General features: G+C 43.5%; 1 protein-coding gene across 2 annotated transcripts in view; it reads right to left on the bottom strand.

The window, feature by feature from the left end:
- The window catches only part of LOC146980423 (formin-binding protein 1-like), a 61,026-nt gene that overhangs the window by 15,227 nt on the left and 21,451 nt on the right, over positions 1-24,348 (bottom strand). The window contains exons 9-13 of one of the 2 annotated variants that reach the window (XM_085785654.1): positions 16,357-16,503; positions 14,470-14,646; positions 12,380-12,571; positions 4,156-4,170; positions 3,909-4,018 (exon numbers count right to left, since the gene is read on the bottom strand). In XM_085785654.1, coding sequence (XP_085641780.1) covers positions 3,909-4,018; positions 4,156-4,170; positions 12,380-12,571; positions 14,470-14,646; positions 16,357-16,503 — 641 coding nt within the window. Of the gene's footprint in view, positions 1-3,908; positions 4,019-4,155; positions 4,171-12,364; positions 12,572-14,469; positions 14,647-16,356; positions 16,504-24,348 lie in introns of both variants that reach the window. The other variant, XM_085785655.1, reaches the window with a different exon arrangement.

The following is a 24,348-nucleotide window of genomic DNA, read 5'->3' on the forward strand; positions in this document are numbered from 1 at the left end:
ATAATTCACGGTTTTATAATGATTATTCATTTTAATAGTTTTGGCTGATACAAAGACATGACATGGCCATAAATATGTGGCAAGGAAAATTTGATATTTTATCTTTTTCAATCATTACCTAGTTGAGTACTATATTCTTTATTTATTAATATAATATAAATACTTAAAGATTCCCTAAACCAAAAATCGTCTTTTTAAAATAATTAACATGTCAATTTAGTGTATGGGCTCTGCTACAAGGCATTTCAGGAGCAAAATTGCTAATCCACGCAATAACTGAGCATTTTAGACTTGAAAATGCAGTTTTAGTACCAGAGTCTGAAAAAACTGAATTCAATTTTTCAAATTGGAGTCCGTTTTCGTGCGTCACGAAACTATAGCAACCAATCCCGTTGATTTCCCCCCCATCTCATTATATAAATTACCCACAGGGTGTAAAGCTGGAGTAACGTACGTTAAACAGCGATGACGGCGACGTTGCTCTGTGCTCGGTGAGGAGCGGTTAAGGACGGTGATACCAGCCTGTTACCAGTAGCTCAGAGACTGTGGGCGTGGCCTCTGGATGCGAGCACCTAAAGAACTTTATAATTCACAGCAGCGGCGGCTCAGGAGCTCATGCCGCTGTTTGTTGTAGTAATTCACCGCGATAGCGGCACTTCACTCCTACATAACAGCTGGATGCACCACAAAATTATGTGTGGCAGCGGTGGCAATGTGGTAATGTCGCTGACTTATAATCTGTAGACTTGGGTTCGAATCCTGTGATCCATTTTCTTTCTCTGTCTTTAAACTTCATTCACTTTTCGGTTTACATTCAAATTTGCATTTTAATACAAAGACTCCCCAGAGGAAACACAAGCTTGCACTTGAAACCTGACGTGAGCTTCGTGTTTTCAAATCACCTGTCTGTCTTCCTTGCCCCTGACGCATTGACGCGGGGGGGGGGGGGGGGGCAGCCAATGAGTGCTGCTCGTTGAATACAGCTGTAATAACGTGATTTCAGGTCCTGAAACATTTGTAATATCTCTGGAAAAAGTCACTAGATTTGTCGCTAGTCGCTTTTTACAAAAGAAGTCGCCAAGAGGGTTTGGAAAGTCGCCAGTTGGCAACACTGCGCGCACCGCCGTTACCTAGCAACCCTGACCAAGCAAATCATGCATATTAATAAGATGTGAATTTTTCAATGAGGGAGAAATATGGACGTGTTGTTAGTGTCTTTGGAGATTTATTTTAAACAACTTTTTTTTATCAAAAAATAGTCATAGCAGAGCATTTTTACACATTTTTTTACATGCACATCATGCCCATGACAATGGGACTTGAGCTTTCATTAGTTTTCACAGCACAAACAACATGATTTAAAGTCAACAGTGAACATTACGGCCCTTTCCTGTATGTCATTCCCCCCTCTCTCTGCCTCCCATTTCCTTTCACACTCTGAACTGTCCTATCAAATAAAGGTATGAAAAGCCAAAAATACTGTATATAGGCTACTTAAAAAAAAAAGACAGACGACAGTCGCCATGGTGGGGATCGGCCCACATAATAGGTGCCAGGGGTCTGCTGCACTTGACTCGTCTTGAAACACAAACCAAGGAGTCCGAAGGGACAGTGTTGTTGTGTGTCCTTGAGAGGAACAAGAACGACAAACACACGGTGACCTTTGACACGTCTGAGGGTCGCACGGAACTCCACACAGTTGATGGGCCTCACTTCCTGATACACAAACTCAAATGTCTGCCTCCTAGCTTAAAGCGTTAGTGAATTATTTGGTGTAGATTTGAATCAGCTGTTCTAAACCCTCTCACGCCTTCTCTATTTCCCACTTGCGCTGGTTGGAGGGACGGAGGTGGGAAAGAGGAGGATTTGCAGTAGGGTGCGTGGTGGACGAAAATTGCAAAGTGTGCCTAAACACGACAGAGACTGGGAGAGAGCTACGAAATTAGAGCCCTTAATGTGAAAAAGAAAATATATCTAAAGGCATAAAAAGTGATGCACTTTTTTTTTAATTTAGACTTTATCCAGTTAAAGGAATTGTGTGAAAATATGTTTGTGTTTTATGGTCAAACGTCTTCAGTAAGGCAAAATACTGAAAGGGTTAACAGGGTTTTAGTGAGGTGCTGGAGAAGCAGAAGCAGGACTGGGGCTCTGCTAATTAACGACCCATCAACTCAGCAGCCAGAGCACTCTGTGCAAGGTGAAGAGTTCACCGGCTGAGTGACACTGGCTGCCTCTCACCTGTTAAAGAGACAGATGGAGAAATTTAAAAGACTGCAATTTCATTATATAAAAACAATGATGGAGGCTCATATTAATTCAAAGGACTATGAAATTTTGATTTGGAAATTTTCAGGAAATGTAAAGTATTGATGCATTTTCTTCCTCCATCTGATTCAAATTTACCCATCCTAATACAGCTCCTGAAGAACGGTTCAGCTAGAGAGATGGCTGAGGTCTAATTTTCTTAGATTCTAAGAGTTATATGCTAAGAGTGCAAGGAGGAGGAAAATCAATATACAGATCATCTTTACAGTATATGGAACTGTACAGGACAGATAACTATCCCCTCAAGATTTTCTCCTCAATAACACAAAATTTTATTTACTCTGGGAATCTCATTTGAGACTTTTGCTGAAAGTATATCAGACAGACAGAATAGTGAACTCAAACAGTATGTCACAAAAGAACATCAGAGAAAGTTACAGATACCGGAATTAACTTTAACAGAGGTTTATCATATCATGTAGCTCGTGTTATGGTGGTGGAGCACTACAAGTGGGTCCACAGTCTCCAAGAGATAATAACAGACTGAGATCTGGAAAGTCTGTAGCTACAGAGTTAATTCATGTTATTTTTCATATTTATTAAATCATAATTTCCACATCATCTTTGATTGCCAGTTTTGTAAGCAGGGTTTCCACCGAATCAACTGCCTTTTTTTTTTTTTTTTTACACACCGCAACATATGGTTCACGTCATAACTTCATATTTTGGCCATTCAAGCTTCCATAGTCCATAGTTCACTTGTTTGTTTGATAGTTCAAAGACTTTTGGTTAAGTAGCCATGGATAGCTACCCCGCCGTCATTGCGGCCATCGCCGGCCATCGCTGGCCAAGTGTGTTCTGTTTCCTCATGATAACAAGATAAATCTTATTTTAAGAAGAAAAGTTTTGTTATCCTGAGAGAGCAATATGCACACATCTTGTCACCTTTGATTTTAGGGAATTTCCATCTGTCATTTGAAGGGTTAAAATCCTGTTTATGATGATGGAGATTATTTTATGATCAAGACTGAATGTGGGAAAAAAAATATAAAAAAAATACACTCATTATATTTTTATTCATATTTATGAATATGTACACAAAATGTATATGAGGGTTTTTTGAGAATGCACTTGTTGGAACTGTGAAAATATGTTCAGGTGTTAGGGTCAGCCTTCATCAGAAAGGCAGAGCAGTAACAGAGTTGTTGAGAGCTGCTGGAGAAGCAGAAGCTGGGGCCTCTGCTAATTAATGGCCCATCAACAGCAGCCAATCAGAGCGCAAGGTGAAAAGTTCAAATCGGTCCTCACTCTGATGGTTAAAAACTTTTTTCCTGAAACTTTGTTTTTCACACAATCTGAACGAATGTATAGTTTGTTGGTTCCCCCTAGTGTTCAGACATATGTTTCCTGTGTTGACATGAGGTCTAGAAATGCCGGTCCTCACTTTGCAGGAAATTCACTCGGTCCTCACTATGCAGCAAGTACAAGAATGTGTGTGTGTGTGTGTGTGTGTGTATAGTGTGTGTGTGTGTGTGTGTGTGTGTGTGTGTGTGTGTGTGTGTGTGTGTCTGTGTGTGTGTGTGTGTGTGTGTGTGTCTGTGTGTGTGTGTGTGTGTGTGTGTGTGTGTGTGTGTGTGTGTTACCTCTGCTCCCTCTCTCTCTGCAGCTCCTGGTTGATGTTGTTGACTCTGGTCTGAAGCTTCTTGCGTCTCTGTTCAGGAGGAAGATGACTGCAGTCTGCAGGACTCGAGCCCTGCACACACACACACACACACACACACACACACACACACACACATCACAACACTCTGATGAGAACTGTACACACACACACTAATGTTACTCGTGTGTGTGTGTGTGTGTGTGTGTGTGTGTGTGTGTGTTACTGACCAGTTTGAGTGACAGCTGCCGATCAGAGAAGCAGGAGGGAAGAAACACAACGAGACGTCAAACACACTGGTTCATATAGGGTTAATACACACACACACACACACCTACACACACACACACACACACACACACACACATTCTTGTACTTGCTGCATAGTGAGGACCGAGTGAATTTCCTGCAAAGTGAGGACCGGCATTTCTAGACCTCATGTCAACACAGGAAACATATGTCTGAACACTAGGGGGAACCAACAAACTATACATTCGTTCAGATTGTGTGAAAAACAAAGTTTCAGGAAAAAAGTTTTTAACCATCAGAGTGAGGACCGATTTGAACTTTTCACCTTGCGCTCTGATTGGCTGCTGTTGATGGGCCATTAATTAGCAGAGGCCCCAGCTTCTGCTTCTCCAGCAGCTCTCAACAACTCTGTTACTGCTCTGCCTTTCTGATGAAGGCTGACCCTAACACCTGAACATATTTTCACAGTTCCAACAAGTGCATTCTCAAAAAACCCTCATATACATTTTGTGTACATATTCATAAATATGAATAAAAATATAATGAGTGTATTTTTTTTATATTTTTTTTCCCACATTCAGTCTTGATCATAAAATAATCTCCATCATCATAAACAGGATTTTAACCCTTCAAATGACAGATGGAAATTCCCTAAAATCAAAGGTGACAAGATGTGTGCATATTGCTCTCTCAGGATAACAAAACTTTTCTTCTTAAAATAAGATTTATCTTGTTATCATGAGGAAACAGAACACACTTGGCCAGCGATGGCCGGCGATGGCCGCAATGACGGCGGGGTAGCTATCCATGGCTACTTAACCAAAAGTCTTTGAACTATCAAACAAACAAGTGAACTATGGACTATGGAAGCTTGAATGGCCAAAATATGAAGTTATGACGTGAACCATATGTTGCGGTGTGTAAAAAAAAAAAAAAAAGGCAGTTGATTCGGTGGAAACCCTGCTTACAAAACTGGCAATCAAAGATGATGTGGAAATTAAATTGGAATGAGCACACAGAGCTATCGCCCCAGAATTTAAAGTTTTATTTTGATGAACACTTTCACTGCGGTGAAGTGACTTCATGGTCTCTTTGACATATAAAGAGCATCAGAGTTTCACATAACTCAAGGGGACACCTAATTAAAAAATTCAGATTAAATTTATGTCAATATTGATTTAACCTCTTGATTTATTTATTGAGGAAATGAACAAATGAGTGGAGAAACATATAAAATTGTACAATTCAGTCAGGCAACTCAAAATTAGAACAATTAATAACAATGAGCAGGCAACAGGCTCTGTCTCAGATATTCATTCCCTGAATAATGATCTACTTTGACAGACATTACAGGGAATGAAAGCAGGGCCTCGCAGGAAATCATAGAGACAGAGCCCACAGGTGGATGCTGGGGAGGTGGTGGGTTTGCAAAACCTCATGGGTAGGAGGGGCAACAGCAGTAACATGAAGAAGCAGTAAGGGTCCCAGCAGGGCAGCAGCAGTGTCGGCAGCAGCATAGCCAAGACTGACTGTTATCTGTCTTAACTAGCTTTGCATCATATGATTTAATAAATATGAAAAATAACATGAATTAACTCTGTAGCTACAGACTTTCCAGATCTCAGTCTGTTATTATCTCTTGGAGACTGTGGACCCACTTGTAGTGCTCCACCACCATAACACGAGCTACATGATATGATAAACCTCTGTTAAAGTTAATTCCGGTATCTGTAACTTTCTCTGATGTTCTTTTGTGACATACTGTTTGAGTTCACTATTCTGTCTGTCTGATATACTTTCAGCAAAAGTCTCAAATGAGATTCCCAGAGTAAATAAAATTTTGTGTTATTGAGGAGAAAATCTTGAGGGGATAGTTATCTGTCCTGTACAGTTCCATATACTGTAAAGATGATCTGTATATTGATTTTCCTCCTCCTTGCACTCTTAGCATATAACTCTTAGAATCTAAGAAAATTAGACCTCAGCCATCTCTCTAGCTGAACCGTTCTTCAGGAGCTGTATTAGGATGGGTAAATTTGAATCAGATGGAGGAAGAAAATGCATCAATACTTTACATTTCCTGAAAATTTCCAAATCAAAATTTCATAGTCCTTTGAATTAATATGATCCTCCATCATTGTTTTTATATAATGAAATTGCAGTCTTTTAAATTTCTCCATCTGTCTCTTTAACAGGTGAGAGGCAGCCAGTGTCACTCAGCCGGTGAACTCTTCACCTTGCACAGAGTGCTCTGGCTGCTGAGTTGATGGGTCGTTAATTAGCAGAGCCCCAGTCCTGCTTCTGCTTCTCCAGCACCTCACTAAAACCCTGTTAACCCTTTCAGTATTTTGCCTTACTGAAGACGTTTGACCATAAAACACAAACATATTTTCACACAATTCCTTTAACTGGATAAAGTCTAAATTAAAAAAAAAGTGCATCACTTTTTATGCCTTTAGATATATTTTCTTTTTCACATTAAGGGCTCTAATTTCGTAGCTCTCTCCCAGTCTCTGTCGTGTTTAGGCACACTTTGCAATTTTCGTCCACCACGCACCCTACTGCAAATCCTCCTCTTTCCCACCTCCGTCCCTCCAACCAGCGCAAGTGGGAAATAGAGAAGGCGTGAGAGGGTTTAGAACAGCTGATTCAAATCTACACCAAATAATTCACTAACGCTTTAAGCTAGGAGGCAGACATTTGAGTTTGTGTATCAGGAAGTGAGGCCCATCAACTGTGTGGAGTTCCGTGCGACCCTCAGACGTGTCAAAGGTCACCGTGTGTTTGTCGTTCTTGTTCCTCTCAAGGACACACAACAACACTGTCCCTTCGGACTCCTTGGTTTGTGTTTCAAGACGAGTCAAGTGCAGCAGACCCCTGGCACCTATTATGTGGGCCGATCCCCACCATGGCGACTGTCGTCTGTCTTTTTTTTTTAAGTAGCCTATATACAGTATTTTTGGCTTTTCATACCTTTATTTGATAGGACAGTTCAGAGTGTGAAAGGAAATGGGAGGCAGAGAGAGGGGGGAATGACATACAGGAAAGGGCCGTAATGTTCACTGTTGACTTTAAATCATGTTGTTTGTGCTGTGAAAACTAATGAAAGCTCAAGTCCCATTGTCATGGGCATGATGTGCATGTAAAAAAATGTGTAAAAATGCTCTGCTATGACTATTTTTTGATAAAAAAAAGTTGTTTAAAATAAATCTCCAAAGACACTAACAACACGTCCATATTTCTCCCTCATTGAAAAATTCACATCTTATTAATATGCATGATTTGCTTGGTCAGGGTTGCTAGGTAACGGCGGTGCGCGCAGTGTTGCCAACTGGCGACTTTCCAAACCCTCTTGGCGACTTCTTTTGTAAAAAGCGACTAGCGACAAATCTAGTGACTTTTTCCAGAGATATTACAAATGTTTCAGGACCTGAAATCACGTTATTACAGCTGTATTCAACGAGCAGCGGCGCTGCCGCGAGCACTCATTGGCTGCCCCCCCCCCCCCCCCCGCGTCAATGCGTCAGGGGCAAGGAAGACAGACAGGTGATTTGAAAACACGAAGCTCACGTCAGGTTTCAAGTGCAAGCTTGTGTTTCCTCTGGGGAGTCTTTGTATTAAAATGCAAATTTGAATGTAAACCGAAAAGTGAATGAAGTTTAAAGACAGAGAAAGAAAATGGATCACAGGATTCGAACCCAAGTCTACAGATTATAAGTCAGCGACATTACCACATTGCCACCGCTGCCACACATAATTTTGTGGTGCATCCAGCTGTTATGTAGGAGTGAAGTGCCGCTATCGCGGTGAATTACTACAACAAACAGCGGCATGAGCTCCTGAGCCGCCGCTGCTGTGAATTATAAAGTTCTTTAGGTGCTCGCATCCAGAGGCCACGCCCACAGTCTCTGAGCTACTGGTAACAGGCTGGTATCACCGTCCTTAACCGCTCCTCACCGAGCACAGAGCAACGTCGCCGTCATCGCTGTTTAACGTACGTTACTCCAGCTTTACACCCTGTGGGTAATTTATATAATGAGATGGGGGGGAAATCAACGGGATTGGTTGCTATAGTTTCGTGACGCACGAAAACGGACTCCAATTTGAAAAATTGAATTCAGTTTTTTCAGACTCTGGTACTAAAACTGCATTTTCAAGTCTAAAATGCTCAGTTATTGCGTGGATTAGCAATTTTGCTCCTGAAATGCCTTGTAGCAGAGCCCATACACTAAATTGACATGTTAATTATTTTAAAAAGACGATTTTTGGTTTAGGGAATCTTTAAGTATTTATATTATATTAATAAATAAAGAATATAGTACTCAACTAGGTAATGATTGAAAAAGATAAAATATCAAATTTTCCTTGCCACATATTTATGGCCATGTCATGTCTTTGTATCAGCCAAAACTATTAAAATGAATAATCATTATAAAACCGTGAATTATCAACATTTTCCTGAAGTCAGACCACTTCACATATTAAAACAGATATCAGCGATCCGGTGGTTTTGTCTAATGCTGCGTTCCAGGCTTTTGAAACCGTAAGTTACAGCTTTGTTACGACTTTGTAGCGTTCCAACCCGTAGCTCGTGTTTTTACCGTCCTGTTGCCTGTGAAAGTCACTATAACGGCCACTCGTAACTTCCGACCCGTGAACTCGTACCAGATCGAACTGGTATGACTTCACAGGAAGGAAAAACACAAGTTACGAGTTTCCTTGAACGCACCATGAGTTAGCAGCCCCCGCCCTCGTCAGGCATCTATTGGTCCTCGTCCCTACGTCACCACATTCATGCGCATCCCTTGGCTGCACACACAGCCCTTCATGCCGTTCTCTCTCCTCATTGGATAACACTTGTATCCTACAAGGAAAGTTTTCTCCTGGTTTACAGCAGAGCAGAGTGACGGAGAGACCAAACACTCTATGGAAGTGATGCTGACAGAAAATAGGACTATTTAGGACTTATATTAACAAAAACATTCACCTGATATCTGCTTTAAAGGCGACTGGAAGATAGGCCTAACTATAATGAGCCATTAACTGCCCTCTTTAAAAAAAAAAGTCATTAGTTTCCGCATGCAGCAGGTAGAGTCATGGATGACATTGAGGATGGCTTCTGGTCCACAGCCTCTGATGTAGAGGGGAAACTGTAGGGTAACAAACAGTGGTCCTCTCATTGTTGCTCATCTGTTGTGATGGCACGCCATACATTGTAAAAGTAAGGAATGCCTCACCACCACTGTGCTTTATTTATGATAATGAAAAAAAAAAGACATTTTAATTGTTTTTTCCCCCAGATGTAGACCACATAGACCAGTAGTGCTCATGCAAGAAGATGATTTGTCCAAAAAGACAGTATTTAATCTAGTACCTAGTTACTAGTTGCCTCTGTATGGTGATTTTGGATATGGACCTGGTCCAACGTGGTCTACGTGTCAAACAGAAAACTGTTCTTACTGAACTATAAAACTAGAAAAAAAGCTTTCACTATTTCGGACATGAATGGTCTAGACGTGGAAAAAGAAAAACAGCAAAATGTCTCTTTATTGCATTTTCATAAATAGAATAAAGGTTTTATATAACTAAAAATTGGTAGGTCTCCAGCTTCTGTCATGATCTAGTAATGTAACTAATGATCTGTCTTGTCTAAGTAGAGTAGTTTTGGATCTGGACCATGTAAAATGAAGTCTAAACGACAATAAAAGTTTCACAAATATGACAGTGGGTTTTGGACAGCACTTAGCCTTAATTTGCTTATTATTATTATTATTATTATTATTAATAATAATAATAATAATAATAACATTTTAAATGTTAATCCTTTTAAATTTAAACAAATCACATGGAAAAATATTGTCATAGCACAAATTCAATAATTATCCATTGAATTAATTAAAACAATTTTCAAAAAATCATAAATGGCCATGCAAAACAAAACAAACATGATTTCTAGTAATGTCTTAGTACAGCAGCAGGAGATTAGTCCTATATGCCTAAGCGTTTGGTGAATATTTGGGTGCAGTACCAAATTTCACCAGTAGGCGGAGCAGAGAGCAAAAAGTGTGTGAAATTCTGGCGAAAAATTCTTAACTTACTATCAAACTGAGGACCCTCTGTGAAAAACAGAGGGGAGCTTATTTATAGCATTTAGAGCTAATTTAAAGCTTGACAAAGTGAGGACCGGCCAAAATGTCCTCACATCCCAAAAGTGTCCTCACAGTGTTGGTTAAAAACTCTCGCCGGTCCTCACAATGTAGTATGTACAAGAACACACACACCTACACACACACACACACACACACACACACACACACACACACACACACACACACTAGGGCTGTCAATGAACGGCAGAAATGAGGTGTGAATGTCGCCTCTTAAAAAACACAGATATTCAAATAAAAATCAAATTTCTATTTTTTCATATTTTCTCCAGAAGTGGAAACAAAGAGAAGAGAGAGTTTACAGCAGCAGCCTGTTTTTATCATCAGCACACGCCAAACACGTGTTGAACAGCGTAGCTACGTTACACACAACAAACGGCTACACAATGCAAACCAACAACGACATTATATGCATATTAATACATGAAAAAAGACTGCGTTTTACTTTATCGATTCATGTCAAACAGGTTTTGTTTTATTCCCACATCCAATAATGATCCTTGTAACGCGGATCGAGTAGCTACAGTCGTGATGAAGTGCAGAGGATCATCACAGCTCTCCGTTAACGGCACGATTGGTTTTTAACACGCGACGCTGTCACTCGGTAGTTTGGGAAAACAGAGAAGCTGCTTCTCTCCAGACGTGACCACACAGACAGGTGTGTGTGTCTGTGTGTGTGTGTGTGTGTGTGTGTGTGTGTGTGTGTGTGTGTGTGTGTGTGTGTGTGTGTGTGTGTGTCTGTGTGTGTGTGTGTGTGTGTGTGTGTGTGTTACTACGGTTACCGCGCAGCTGGATTAACATGACCCGGTCTGAGACATGAAGCTCATGGATGAGGAGTCGTCACACCGACCATCGTGCATTTGTAGGAGGAAGTTGTTGTTGCTGTTGTCGTGGTTGTGCGCGTGAAGATAATTAACCCATTGACGTCTAAGTACGTCAATCTAAATCCGGGGGGGGGGTAGGAGAGGGTGAGGGGGCATCACTCTGCAGAGTAGGACTCCTAGCTACTTGTATTTTAGTTGGGGTTTCTTCAGATGTCTTACATGTTTTTGAAGCCCACATTAAAACGGATAAATCACAGTTTTTCTTGAGAGACACAAAAATGCATTTTTCTCATTTCTCATTGGTCTTTTTGGTGCAACCAGGCTCTATTCAACTTAAGATAAATCAAGAATGGAACAAGGTACAAACTGATGTTTTCTCCCCAGTTACATAGAGAGTCTCCTCTTTCCTTTGAGCTGTTTGGTGTTTTCAGAGTCATAGTACAAAATACTCTCTGGGTCTTGACATATTACTCAAAATGCCCCAAAACGCTGGCACATGGCACTGACCATTTTATAAAAGGGCTGGCACTCAAAGAGTTAAAGGATAATTACGGTTTTTTTTTACAATCTGGACCTTATTTCTATCATAAACTCCGATCATTTCCTCCCCCAGATAACTTTGGTGTCATTCCAAGTGGTTGTGATGAAATGAGCTCCAGTCGAGAGGCGCGTATATCCGTATAATGGAGTCTACAGGGTCTAAATAACACATTATCTGCAGAGAAACTCCTTCATTTCACCAATATCTAGTTCTGATAGGCTAGTGCTATTCCCCTCTGAGTCCGGGGTTAGCTGTTATCAACATCCGGGGTCTGTAGGTTGACCTACTGACCTCTGACCTGGATGATGTCATCTCTGAGCTTGTTGCTACGGCTAACGCTACGGTTGGTTTCTGCGTGTTTCTGACTTGTCAGAACAAAGCAGCTGGATGAAGTTCAGCTTCCACAGGCTTCCTCTCCTCAACCTGGACTCACTAAAGCTCCGGCTAGTTGAGATAAACATGGACCCGAATGCCGAAGCAGAATGATTATTATCAGAATGAGCCGGGCAGCGGTCGGAATTTTTTTTAAATTAATATTCGAATATCATATTTTAATATTCGGATTTCATTTTTATCACTATAATTTGAATATACATTCGAATTTCAAATATTCATTGACAGTCCTAACACACACACACACACACACACACACACACACCCCCCCCCCCCTCACCCCTCTCTTGAGGCTGCGTAGACACTGCTTCCTGGTTCTAGAGCCCGAGGTCATGAGGTCGTTGAGCCGCTGTGTGATTGGCTCCCTGGCGGCCGGGGGCGGGGACTGGGGGCTGCCCGCCGCGTTGCCGGGCGACGGCGAGGTCGGGGGGGGAGGGGGGGGCTGTCGGGGGGAGGAGAGGAGGGTCAACAGCTGCAGAGAGAGACACAGGTTAGAGAGAGAGTGTGTGTGTGCGTGTGGTTGTGTGTGTGTGTGTGTGTGTGTGTGTGTGTGTGTTTAGTTTATTTCTGATGGGTAAAAACTTTTTCCTGAAACTTTGTTTTTCACACAATCTGAACAAATGTATAGTTTGATGGTTCCCTCTAGTGTTCAGAAATATGTTTCCTGTGTTGATATGAGGTCTAGAAATGCCGGTCCTCAGTTTGTGGGTTAATTTACTCGGTCCTTACTATGTAGCAAGTACAAGAATGTGTGTGTGTGTGTGTTTAGTTTATTTCTTAGTGTATTTATTCGCACCAATGCAGAATAACATGAATACGACACATTAAAATACATTGACAAAAAAAAAAATAATAGGTGCAAGCTGAGACAAGAGACACAACGGGCCTCAGCTCAAGAAAAACAATTACAACAATTACCAAAACAAACAAACAATATGTATACCCATGTATACACAGACACACACATGCATAGCTACACACTAGACAGTGAGAGTAGAAACACTACTCATCTTAAAGGTGTACAGAAAAGAAAATTGAATTTGAGCCCACTGTGGGTCTTAACATTAGTGTAATAACTGATCTTTCAGACGATGGAGGCCAAACTTTGTGCTAAATTCTATTTTTGAGTAAATCCGGGATGAAAGTCTGTATTTTTTTCCTCATTGGATAATGCAGGCGCACGGATTATACGTCAGCCTGCTCACGATTCACTAGCCACTGATATTGGATCCGTAATCCGTCAGTCAAACGTCTGAGACACACACACACACACGGAGCTCGGTCTCGCCCCAAGCTTTGAATATCCCGCCCGCTCGATAACGACCAATCAAATTCATTTTCCTTACTCGGGTAAACTCGTGTTGCAGCTCGTGACAACTCGGCGCGACAAACAGGACAAACGGCCATTTCTGTACAGCTTTAAAAATAATATAGCCTACTAAAAAATCACAATGCTAACACTCAACAGTATTAACATACAGTCACGTAGTAGAACATGTTTAAGTTCACATTTGAGCAGTGAAATGGACCTACACTTATAATTATATGAGATTTAGAATTGACCTATAGCTAAGCCACGCCCCCAAACACGATGAGCCAATCACAGTGCTCATAGCTAGCCCATACACTGGGACATTCTCTGCTTCCACGTCCATTGAAATGCAGTTAGTCAGTTTTCATCCGTTTTTCTATGTTTTTTCTTGACATTTTAAGTTTAAAATGGTCAAACGGTGTTCATGGGGTACATGCAACTCTGACACTAGGTATCCTGAGAGGTCACGGGGGGGATTTTTTTACCTTTTCCCAAGCCACATCTCAACCCAGAGAAGTGTCTGCTCTGGATAAAGTTATGCAGTAGACCACAACACCAACTAAACCTGGATAAACTGAACAAGGATGTCTACATCTGTTCTAAGTTCAGTCAACAACGTATTTGAGGCAACATATTGTCAGAGATGTTTAGATGTTAGCCAGTATCACAACTAAGCATAAAGTCCGCTAGCTTAATGCTAACGTATAATGTAAAACTCCATAGACAGGCTAACAGAAATTAGCCCGTCGCTATCGACAGCCATAGCAGTAAAGCTAAGTGAAGTTTTGGTGACTTCAACATGATATTTAATCTTTCTGTCTCCTGTGAAATGTCTCTACTGTGACAGCTGTTGCCATAGCAACTGTCACCGAATGTTGACTGTTTGTCTGAGTGAGTGGAGGGGGCGGGGCTTAGCCAGAGGTCAATTCCAGACGGCCCTGATGTTGTACGATAAATATGATCAGCTTGTCTGGTTGGGTATAAGTGAATAGTGGAATGTGTGTGTCTGTGTGTGTGTGTGTGTGTGTGTGTGTGTGTGTGTGTGTGTGTGTGTGTACCTTGTTTTTCCGTATGAACGGCCACAGCTTCCTGCTGTGTCTCCTCCCCTCGTTGCGGTTGTCAAGGTAACTGGACTCGGAGATGCTCCGCCTCATGGTGGCGCTGTAGTCCTCAAACTCCACGTCGCCGGGGGGGTCGAAGCCGGATTTATACACCTCCACCACCTGACGGGTGTCCTACACACACACACACACACACACAGAGACACACACACACACACACACACACACACACACACACACACACACACACACACACAGACACACACACACTGTATCAGATTGTTTATGTTTACTTTAGCCGTGTTTCCACTACATGGTACCGGCTCGACTCGACTCGACTCCTTTAGAGTAGCCGGTTGTCATAGCGACGGGCGGCGCTTAACAAAATAAAATGAAGCAGGGTTTTCCCCGTGGTCATGCCACATTTTTACCTTAATTAAAAAGCTCTGGAGTAATTTGATAGTTAAAGGTACAGTATGTAAGAAAATCTAAAGCAACTGGCCGTAAAATCCTCCTAATATGTGACAGAACTCAGGAATAATGTTCATATAACATGATGAACTCACCAACAACAATAGCACAGCCAGAGTATTCACATTAAAAATCTTGTTTTGCAGACTGCAAATCATGTTTATGTTTTGAATTTAGGTGTTTACATGTAGCGCCACCTAGCGCTCTCTCCAGTCACGGCGGCGTCAGTGGTGTTTCAGCCTCAGTTTAACCCTATACTGACCCTGCTGCTTCCACTGAGCTGCTGCTACGACTGGAGTTTCAGCCTCAGTTTAACCCTATACTAACCCTGCTGCTTCCACTGAGCTGCTGCTACGACTGGAGTTTCAGCCTCAGTTTAACCCTATAGTAACCCTGCTGCTTCCACTGAGCTGCTGCTACGACTGGGAGGAAAAACCAGATCGCTGTGTTTTCAATTTGACTGCAGTAACTGTTTTTGGCCACATTCTTGCATATTGCACCTTTAACTAGAAAATTTCCTCTGGGGAAATTTTGAATGGGCCACGGGGCTACTGCCGGTTTTACCATCTCTGTCAACATGGGAATCAAACCCACGATCTTAAGGTCAAGACAGAGCTGATCAGACAGATGATCATCTTTCTATAGCACTGATATGGAGGAGCTGATGTGATGTATTTGTGTTCTACCTGGTGTTTATTGTGCCAACTGCTTCTGTAACTGAACTTCCCCTTGGGGCTGTTACAGTAAAAATGTTCCAAAACCACCCCGAGGTCGGGGTGGTGCATGGCGCAGTGGTTAGAGCGGCTGCCCCGGTTCGAATCCCGTGTCGGGATGCATGTCATTCCCCCTCTCTCTCCTCCCCCTTTCCTGTCTATCTCACTGTCCTATCAAATAAAATAAAAGGCAAAAACGCCGAAAAAAAGAGAAAAAAGAAAGAAACCTCCGGCGATTTCATCCAAACTTCTGCGTTGGCCTCCCCTCGGACCCCCAGACGACATATCCCAATTTGGAGAGATTTGAAGAAATTTGATTTTTGGTTAAAAAAAAAAACATTTTCGACACCCGCTGGGGTTACAAATGCTATGTTATGGGATGTGTGCAATATGTGTTATGTTGTGGAATATGTGCTATGTTATGGGATGTGTGCAATGCTGTTGGATTAATATGGCTGAGGTGTATTGTTCTTTTTGTTTTGTGGCCATCAAGGCAGCTACAGTGTCCAAGACAAATGTCCCTGAACGGGACAATAAAGTTTATCGTATCGTATCGTATCGTATCGTATCGTATCGTATCGTAATGTTCGAAAGTCGTCTCGGTCATTTTCTCCTAAACCACCGGTGATTTGAACCAGACTTGTGCGTTTTGAACCAGACTTGTGCGTTTTGAACCAGACTTGTGCGTTGTTTCTCTCACCATCCGGGGCTGGATGCTCTCGGCCGCGTCCATCATGGCGTCCAGACAGCGGCCGAACACGGGGAGAATCTTCCTCTCGGCCTCGGCTGAAGAACGCATCGACTCACAGACTCTCTCGATGCGCCGCTCCTCCAGGTCCTGGATACGCTACACAACACACACAATACACACAATACACACACTGAGTACACACAATACACACAGCTGAATACACACACACCTGAAAAACCAAAGAGATGGTAATTGATTTTAGTAAAAGAAAGATAAGTGTCCCCCCTTCTAACATAAATGCTGAGCAAACCCAGAGGGTCTCTACCTATAAATATCTAGGAGTTGAATAGATGACCAACTTAAATTCAGCGATCTAGCAACAAGTAAGTCCAGGCAGCTAGTTAGTTAGTTAGTTAGTTAGTTTGTCTTTATTGTCTCCCTTGCTACAGCAGTAGAAGGTTGAACTGTTTCAGGACAGACCGACGTATCCTCCAGATGTTCTAGAAAACTGTCCTGCAGAGCGTTCTCACCTTTGGCCTCCTCTGCACTTTTGGTAATAGTATGCGTGTTCAGGATCAAGCTAAACTGCAGCGTATGATCAAGACATCGGTCAGGCATCGGCATGGCAACCCAACTGTAAAGGGGATCATGATCTTAAAACAGGCTGAACAGATCATGAATGATCACACGCACCCTCTCCATCTACGGTCCCGAAGGAGTGGTAGGCCAGGGGGCAGAAGGTTCAGAAGGAGTGGTAGGCCAGGGGGCAGAAGGTTCTGAAGGAGCGGTAGATCAGGGGGCAGAAGGTTCTGAAGGAGCGGTAGGCCAGGGGGCAGAAGGTTCTGAAGGAGTGGTAGGTCAGGGGGCAGAAGGTTCTGAAGGAGTGGTAGGTCAGGGGGCAGAAGGTTCAGAAGGAGTGGTAGGTCAGGGGGCAGAAGGTTCAGAAGGAGCGGTAGGCCAGGGGGCAGAAGGTTCTGAAGGAGTGGTAGGTCAGGGGGCAGAAGGTTCTGAAGGAGTGGTAGGTCAGGGGGCAGAAGGTTCAGAGGAGTGGTAGGTCAGGGGGCAGAAGGTTCTGAAGGAGTGGTAGGTCAGGGGGCAGAAGGTTCAGAGGAGTGGTAGGTCAGGGGGCAGAAGGTTCTGAAGGAGTGGTAGGTCAGGGGGCAGAAGGTCCCGAAGGAGTGGTAGGCCAGGGGGCAGAAGGTTCTGAAGGAGTGGTAGGCCAGGGGGCAGAAGGTTCAGAAGGAGTGGTAGGTCAGGGGGCAGAAGGTTCTGAGTGTAGTAGTACTGTAGTACCTGGTAGGTAACTACTACCAGAGTGTAGTAGTACTGTTTCTGGTCCTGGTTGAACTGGGTTAAACTGGTCTAGTACTGTAGTAGTAGTACTGTAGTACCTGGTAGGTAACTACTACCAGAGGTTCTGAAGGAGTGGTAGGCCAGGGGGCAGAAGGTTCTGAAGGAGTGGTAGGCCAGGGGGCAGAAGGTTCTGAAGGAGCGGTAGGCCAGGGGGCAGAAGGTTCTGAAGGAGTGGTAGGCCAGGGGGCAGAAGGTTCAGAAGGAGCGGTAGGCCAGGGGGCAGAAGGTTCTGAAGGAGCGGTAGGTCAGGGGGCAGAAGGTTCAGAAGGAGCGGTAGGTCAGGGGGCAGAAGGTTCAGAAGGAGCGGTAGGCCAGGGGGCAGAAGGTTCTGAAGGAGCGGTAGGCCAGGGGGCAGAAGGTTCTGAAGGAGTGGTAGGCCAGGGGGCAGAAGGTTCTGAAGGAGTGGTAGGCCAGGGGGCAGAAGGTTCAGAAGGAGTGGTAGGTCAGGGGGCAGAAGGTTCTGAAGGAGTGGTAGGCCAGGGGGCAGAAGGTTCTGAAGGAGTGGTAGGTCAGGGGGCAGAAGGTTCTGAAGGAGTGGTAGGTCAGGGGGCAGAAGGTTCTGAAGGAGTGGTAGGCCAGGGGGCAGAAGGTTCTGAAGGAGTGGTAGGCCAGGGGGCAGAAGGTTCTGAAGGAGTGGTAGGTCAGGGGGCAGAAGGTTCTGAAGGAGTGGTAGGCCAGGGGGCAGAAGGTTCTGAAGGAGTGGTAGGTCAGGGGGCAGAAGGTTCTGAAGGAGTGGTAGGCCAGGGGGCAGAAGGTTCTGAAGGAGTGGTAGGTCAGGGGGCAGAAGGTTCTGAAGGAGTGGTAGGCCAGGGGGCAGAAGGTTCAGAAGGAGCGGTAGGCCAGGGGGCAGGTTCAGAAGGAGTGGTAGGTCAGGGGGCAGAAGGTTCAGAAGGAGTGGTAGGCCAGGGGGCAGAAGGTTCAGAAGGAGTGGTAGGTCAGGGGGCAGAAGGTTCAGAAGGAGTGGTAGGTCAGGGGGCAGAAGGTTCAGAAGGAGTGGTAGGTCAGGGGGCAGAAGGTTCTGAGTGTAGTAGTACTGTAGTACCTGGTAGGTAACTACTACCAGAGTGTAGTAGTACTGCTGCTGGTCCTGGTTGAACTGGGTTAAACTGGTCTAGTACTGTAGTAGTAGTACTGTAGTACCTGGTAGATAACTGGTACCAGAGTGTAGTAGTACTGCTGCTGGTCCTGGTTGAACTGGGTTAAACTGGTCTAGTACTGTAGTAGTAGTACTGTAGTACCTGGTAGATAACTGGTACCAGAGTGTAGTAGTACTGCTGCTGGTCCTGGTTGAACTGGGTTCAACTGGTCTAGTACTGTAGCAGTAGTACTGTAGTACCTGGTAGGTAACTACTACCAGAGTGTAGTAGTACTGCTGCTGGTCCTGGTTGAACTGGGTTCAACTGGTCTAGTACTGTAGTAGTAGTACTGTAGTACCTGGTAGGTCACTACTACCAGAGTGTAGTAGTACTGCTGCTGGTCCTGGTTGAACTGGGTTAAACTGGTCTAGTACTGTAGTAGTAGTACTGTAGTACCTGGTAGGTCACTACTACCAGAGTGTAGTAGTACTGCTGCTGGTCCTGGTTGAACTGGGTTAAACTGGTCTAGTACTGCAGTAGTAGTACTGTAGTACCTGGTAGGTCACTACATCATCAAGATCCAGACCACCACAACCAACCCTCAATTTACATTACTAATAAAGTATTTAAAAAAATAAATAAAAAGATAAACCGTCTCTGGCGACCACACAGGGCAGTGATCTAAGTCAATTCAACTAAGTTTGTCCAAGGGGCGGAGTTTAGCTCAGTTGGTAGAGCACCCGCCCCATGTGTTGAGGCTATAGTCCTCGCTGCAGGCGGCCCCGGTTCGAGTCCCGTGTCGGACGGCCCTATCCTGCATGTCATTCCCCCCATCTCTGCCTCCCATTTTCCTGTCACGCTCTCAACTGTCCTATCAAATAAAGGCATGAAAAGCCAAAAAATATACTTAAAAAAAAACAAAAAACTAAGTTTGTCCAAGTGGAGTTGCCGTACGTGGCTGTCACAAATCGGGTAGCGTTGCAAATCAGGTAGTGACAGTCGCGACAAACAGGACAAACGGCCATTTCTGTACAGCTTTAAGCAGGTCTAAAAAAGGTGTATGTGTTTTGGTTCAGAGAAACCGCGTCAGAGTGAGCGCTCGGCTCGTCAAGTCCAGCTATGCTGTGTTTCTTCTGTTACATGCTAGTTCCAGCCCCCCTGTAATCCTCTCAGCAGGCACGCCGATTTTTCCCAGTGGCCACCCGTGGTACTGCAACAAAAAATCCCATGGGGCCCAAAAAGGATTTTTCCCATAGACCGCAATAGTAAAAGAGAAGCCTGTAAAACTGTTCACAGGACACCTCCGGCTGTAACCTCCGTTAATTACTAATCTTTGTATTCTATATTTTTAAGTCATGGACTTTTTATCCGTCAAAATGTTTTCTAACGGCCAGAAAAGCCACAGAAAGTCTCTTTTCTGGCCGTGACGTCACGGCTGTGTCCGTGCACCAGCAGTGCGCGGTCGTGTGTCTCGGGACCGAGGATGCCTGAAACTAATGAGACTCTGTCCGGTGCTAAAATCACTCAGAAAAGTGGAAAACACGGCTCAAAGGTGAGTTTTTGTTTGGTCACATCGAGTTAATTTAACTTTATGATATTTAATGTCTGTTATTAGTCTCTTGTCAACTCGTATTCTTAAACGTAACGTTTTAATAGATGAGATCGCCTCGTAGTGACTGCTTTTACTGACGTGAAACCGGACTGTTTTACATTACTGCTCCTGTAAAACTCATATTTTTCAGTAATTTTAGCTTGATAAGTCATTTATGCTGTATGTGTTTGTGTGTGTGTGTCTGTCAACAGTGTCTCATCGCGGCTGATGTTCTACACCTGTTGCTCCGTTCACGTTAATTTATTTTACGGCTTAATTAATGCCACGGTGGTAAAATGTAAACCGAGACTTGTCCAGACTCCTCCATGGTCGGTGTGTGTCGTGTGTGTGTCCTGACGGTGCAGCGGCTCCCCGTCTTCACCGGGGCCGGAGGAAGAACCGTGGACGTCCTCCTCATCCTCCTCATCCTCCAATCTCCTCATCACCGTCGTCAGTGTGTGTTTGTTCAGTGTCAGTATGCTAAATGATCACTTAAACTCATAATCATATTATTAAATTGTTCGGAAAAAAACAAACATGCTTGTGACTTTTTTCTGCTTCTACCAAATCCAACATCAACTGTGTCTGAGGCATCGTGTTTAATTAAAATGTCTGGTTCTGTAACAGCTGTATTTAGTGGACACTGATATTCTGCGTGTTGTGGAAATATTGTAAGGTTAAACTGTTGAATTACAAAGAGTCTCATCCACCTGAAGGCTTAATGATGATGAAACTATGAACACAGCCAGTACAGACAATTATTAAAAGGAAGATGCATTTGCCAAAGAGCTCTAACTTTCTTTAATCACAGTGTGGTTGATAAAAACAAAACACGTGTGACTAAGTTTATAATACCTCCACCAACATCCTGTAACAACTGGTGAACTGTGCAGCAAGTTAAATATACTATTCAATATAAAAAAGGTAAGAGTAAAGCCCTCATTACATTATTTGAGGTGTTCTGTGGTCATCTCTGTCATGTTTAACAAAAATACAGTTAATTATGATTTATTTTCCATTGTGATTTAAGCTTACAGGTTCGGACTAACTCGTTTTCAGTGTAACATCGTATATTAATTAACTGTCAAAACGATTTAACGATCATATAAACGACCGTAGTAAACCTACGATCGGCCGTCTTACATTTTAAATCATTATCTTTGTTTTAAAGTCCGTGTGAGTCCTGTAAAAGTCTTAATACTCATTCCTTAAATCCACAAGTAACACATACATGAACGCGCAGCGCCAAAACTAGAACGGCGGTTGCTCGTTCTCATTGCCCCAGGGCATGATGGGAGGCCGCAGAGCATTATGGGGGGTGACTCAACTGCGCATGCTCTATGGGCCGCATAACGCGGAAGTAAACCCGGAAGTCAGAAACTTTTTTGGCGTATGCGCCAGGCGAGCAACTTCCATTGAAATGAACGGCGGCCATTTTCCAGTCCGGTATCCAGTTAATATAATACATCCATGGCTAGTTCTCATGCAAAAGGTGAAAAGATGAGCACAGACGGTTAAACAGATGCTAAATAATATTGTTGGACGCTTCTGCCTGGGATAATATATATCTGTGAGTATAGAATGTGAATAGCGTTACATGATTGTGTATTTTTGTGGTTAAGACAAGATTAGTTATGTTTAAGCTGAATATACTTTGCTAGCTGTCAGTAGCTTACATGCTAACTCTTCATTTTGCTAACCTATGGATGCTAATTGAAATGTATTCATACAATGCTACTGTAAGTAAATTGTGTTTCTATTTGTGATCATTTCAGTTTTACGGAGGAGGAGAACTAGAGGACTCCATTAAAGGACAAGAAAAGATCAAGCCTTGTGGTTTTTTGGGGAGCTTCTATCCGTTTCGTTAACTGACTGTCTAGCTTTGCATAGCCACAACTGTAGTACCTGGTAGATAACTGGTACCAGAGTGTAGTAGTACTGCTGCTGGTCCTGGTTGAACTGGGTTAAACTGGTCTAGTACTGTAGTAGTAGTACTGTAGTACCTGGTAGATAACTGGTACCAGAGTGTAGTAGTACTGCTGCTGGTCCTGGTTGAACTGGGTTAAACTGGTCTAGTACTGTAGTAGTAGTACTGTAGTACCTGGTAGATAACTGGTACCAGAGTGTAGTAGTACTGCTGCTGGTCCTGGTTGAACTGGGTTAAACTGGTCTAGTACTGTAGTAGTAGTACTGTAGTACCTGGTAGATAACTGGTACCAGAGTGTAGTAGTACTGCTGCTGGTCCTGGTTGAACTGGGTTAAACTGGTCTAGTACTGTAGCAGTAGTACTGTAGTACCTGGTAGATAACTGGTACCAGAGTGTAGTAGTACTGCTGCTGGTCCTGGTTGAACTGGGTTAAACTGGTCTAGTACTGTAGCAGTAGTACTGTAGTACCTGGTAGATAACTGGTACCAGAGTGTAGTAGTACTGCTGCTGGTCCTGGTTGAACTGGGTTAAACTGGTCTAGTACTGTAGTAGTAGTACTGTAGTACCTGGTAGATAACTGGTACCAGAGTGTAGTAGTACTGCTGCTGGTCCTGGTTGAACTGGGTTAAACTGGTCTCGTACTGTAGCAGTAGTACTGTAGTACCTGGTAGATAACTGGTACCAGAGTGTAGTAGTACTGCTGCTGGTCCTGGTTGAACTGGGTTAAACTGGTCTAGTACTGTAGTAGTAGTACTGTAGTACCTGGTAGATAACTGGTACCAGAGTGTAGTAGTACTGCTGCTGGTCCTGGTTGAACTGGGTTAAACTGGTCTAGTACTGTAGTAGTAGTACTGTAGTACCTGGTAGATAACTGGTACCAGAGTGTAGTAGTACTGCTGCTGGTCCTGGTTGAACTGGGTTAAACTGGTCTAGTACTGTAGTAGTAGTACTGTAGTACCTGGTAGATAACTGGTACCAGAGTGTAGTAGTACTGCTGCTGGTCCTGGTTGAACTGGGTTAAACTGGTCTAGTACTGTAGTAGTAGTACTGTAGTACCTGGTAGATAACTGGTACCAGAGTGTAGTAGTACTGCTGCTGGTCCTGGTTGAACTGGGTTAAACTGGTCTAGTACTGTAGTAGTAGTACTGTAGTACCTGGTAGATAACTGGTACCAGAGTGTAGTAGTACTGCTGCTGGTCCTGGTTGAACTGGGTTAAACTGGTCTAGTACTGTAGTAGTAGTACTGTAGTACCTGGTAGATAACTGGTACCAGAGTGTAGTAGTACTGCTGCTGGTCCTGGTTGAACTGGGTTAAACTGGTCTAGTACTGTAGTAGTAGTACTGTAGTACCTGGTAGATAACTGGTACCAGAGTGTAGTAGTACTGCTGCTGGTCCTGGTTGAACTGGGTTAAACTGGTCTAGTACTGTAGTAGTAGTACTGTAGTACCTGGTAGATAACTGGTACCAGAGTGTAGTAGTACTGCTGCTGGTCCTGGTTGAACTGGGTTAAACTGGTCTAGTACTGTAGCAGTAGTACTGTAGTACCTGGTAGATAACTGGTACCAGAGTGTAGTAGTACTGCTGCTGGTCCTGGTTGAACTGGGTTAAACTGGTCTAGTACTGTAGTAGTAGTACTGTAGTACCTGGTAGATAACTGGTACCAGAGTGTAGTAGTACTGCTGCTGGTCCTGGTTGAACTGGGTTAAACTGGTCTAGTACTGTAGTAGTAGTACTGTAGTACCTGGTAGATAACTGGTACCAGAGTGTAGTAGTACTGCTGCTGGTCCTGGTTGAACTGGGTTAAACTGGTCTAGTACTGTAGTAGTAGTACTGTAGTACCTGGTAGATAACTGGTACCAGAGTGTAGTAGTACTGCTGCTGGTCCTGGTTGAACTGGGTTAAACTGGTCTAGTACTGTAGCAGTAGTACTGTAGTACCTGGTAGATAACTGGTACCAGAGTGTAGTAGTACTGCTGCTGGTCCTGGTTGAACTGGGTTAAACTGGTCTAGTACTGTAGCAGTAGTACTGTAGTACCTGGTAGATAACTGGTAC

Source organism: Trachurus japonicus, chromosome 9 (assembly GCF_045865225.1).
Source record: "Trachurus japonicus isolate A0001 chromosome 9, Traja_1.0".
NCBI classification, from domain to species: Eukaryota; Metazoa; Chordata; class Actinopteri; order Carangiformes; family Carangidae; genus Trachurus; species Trachurus japonicus.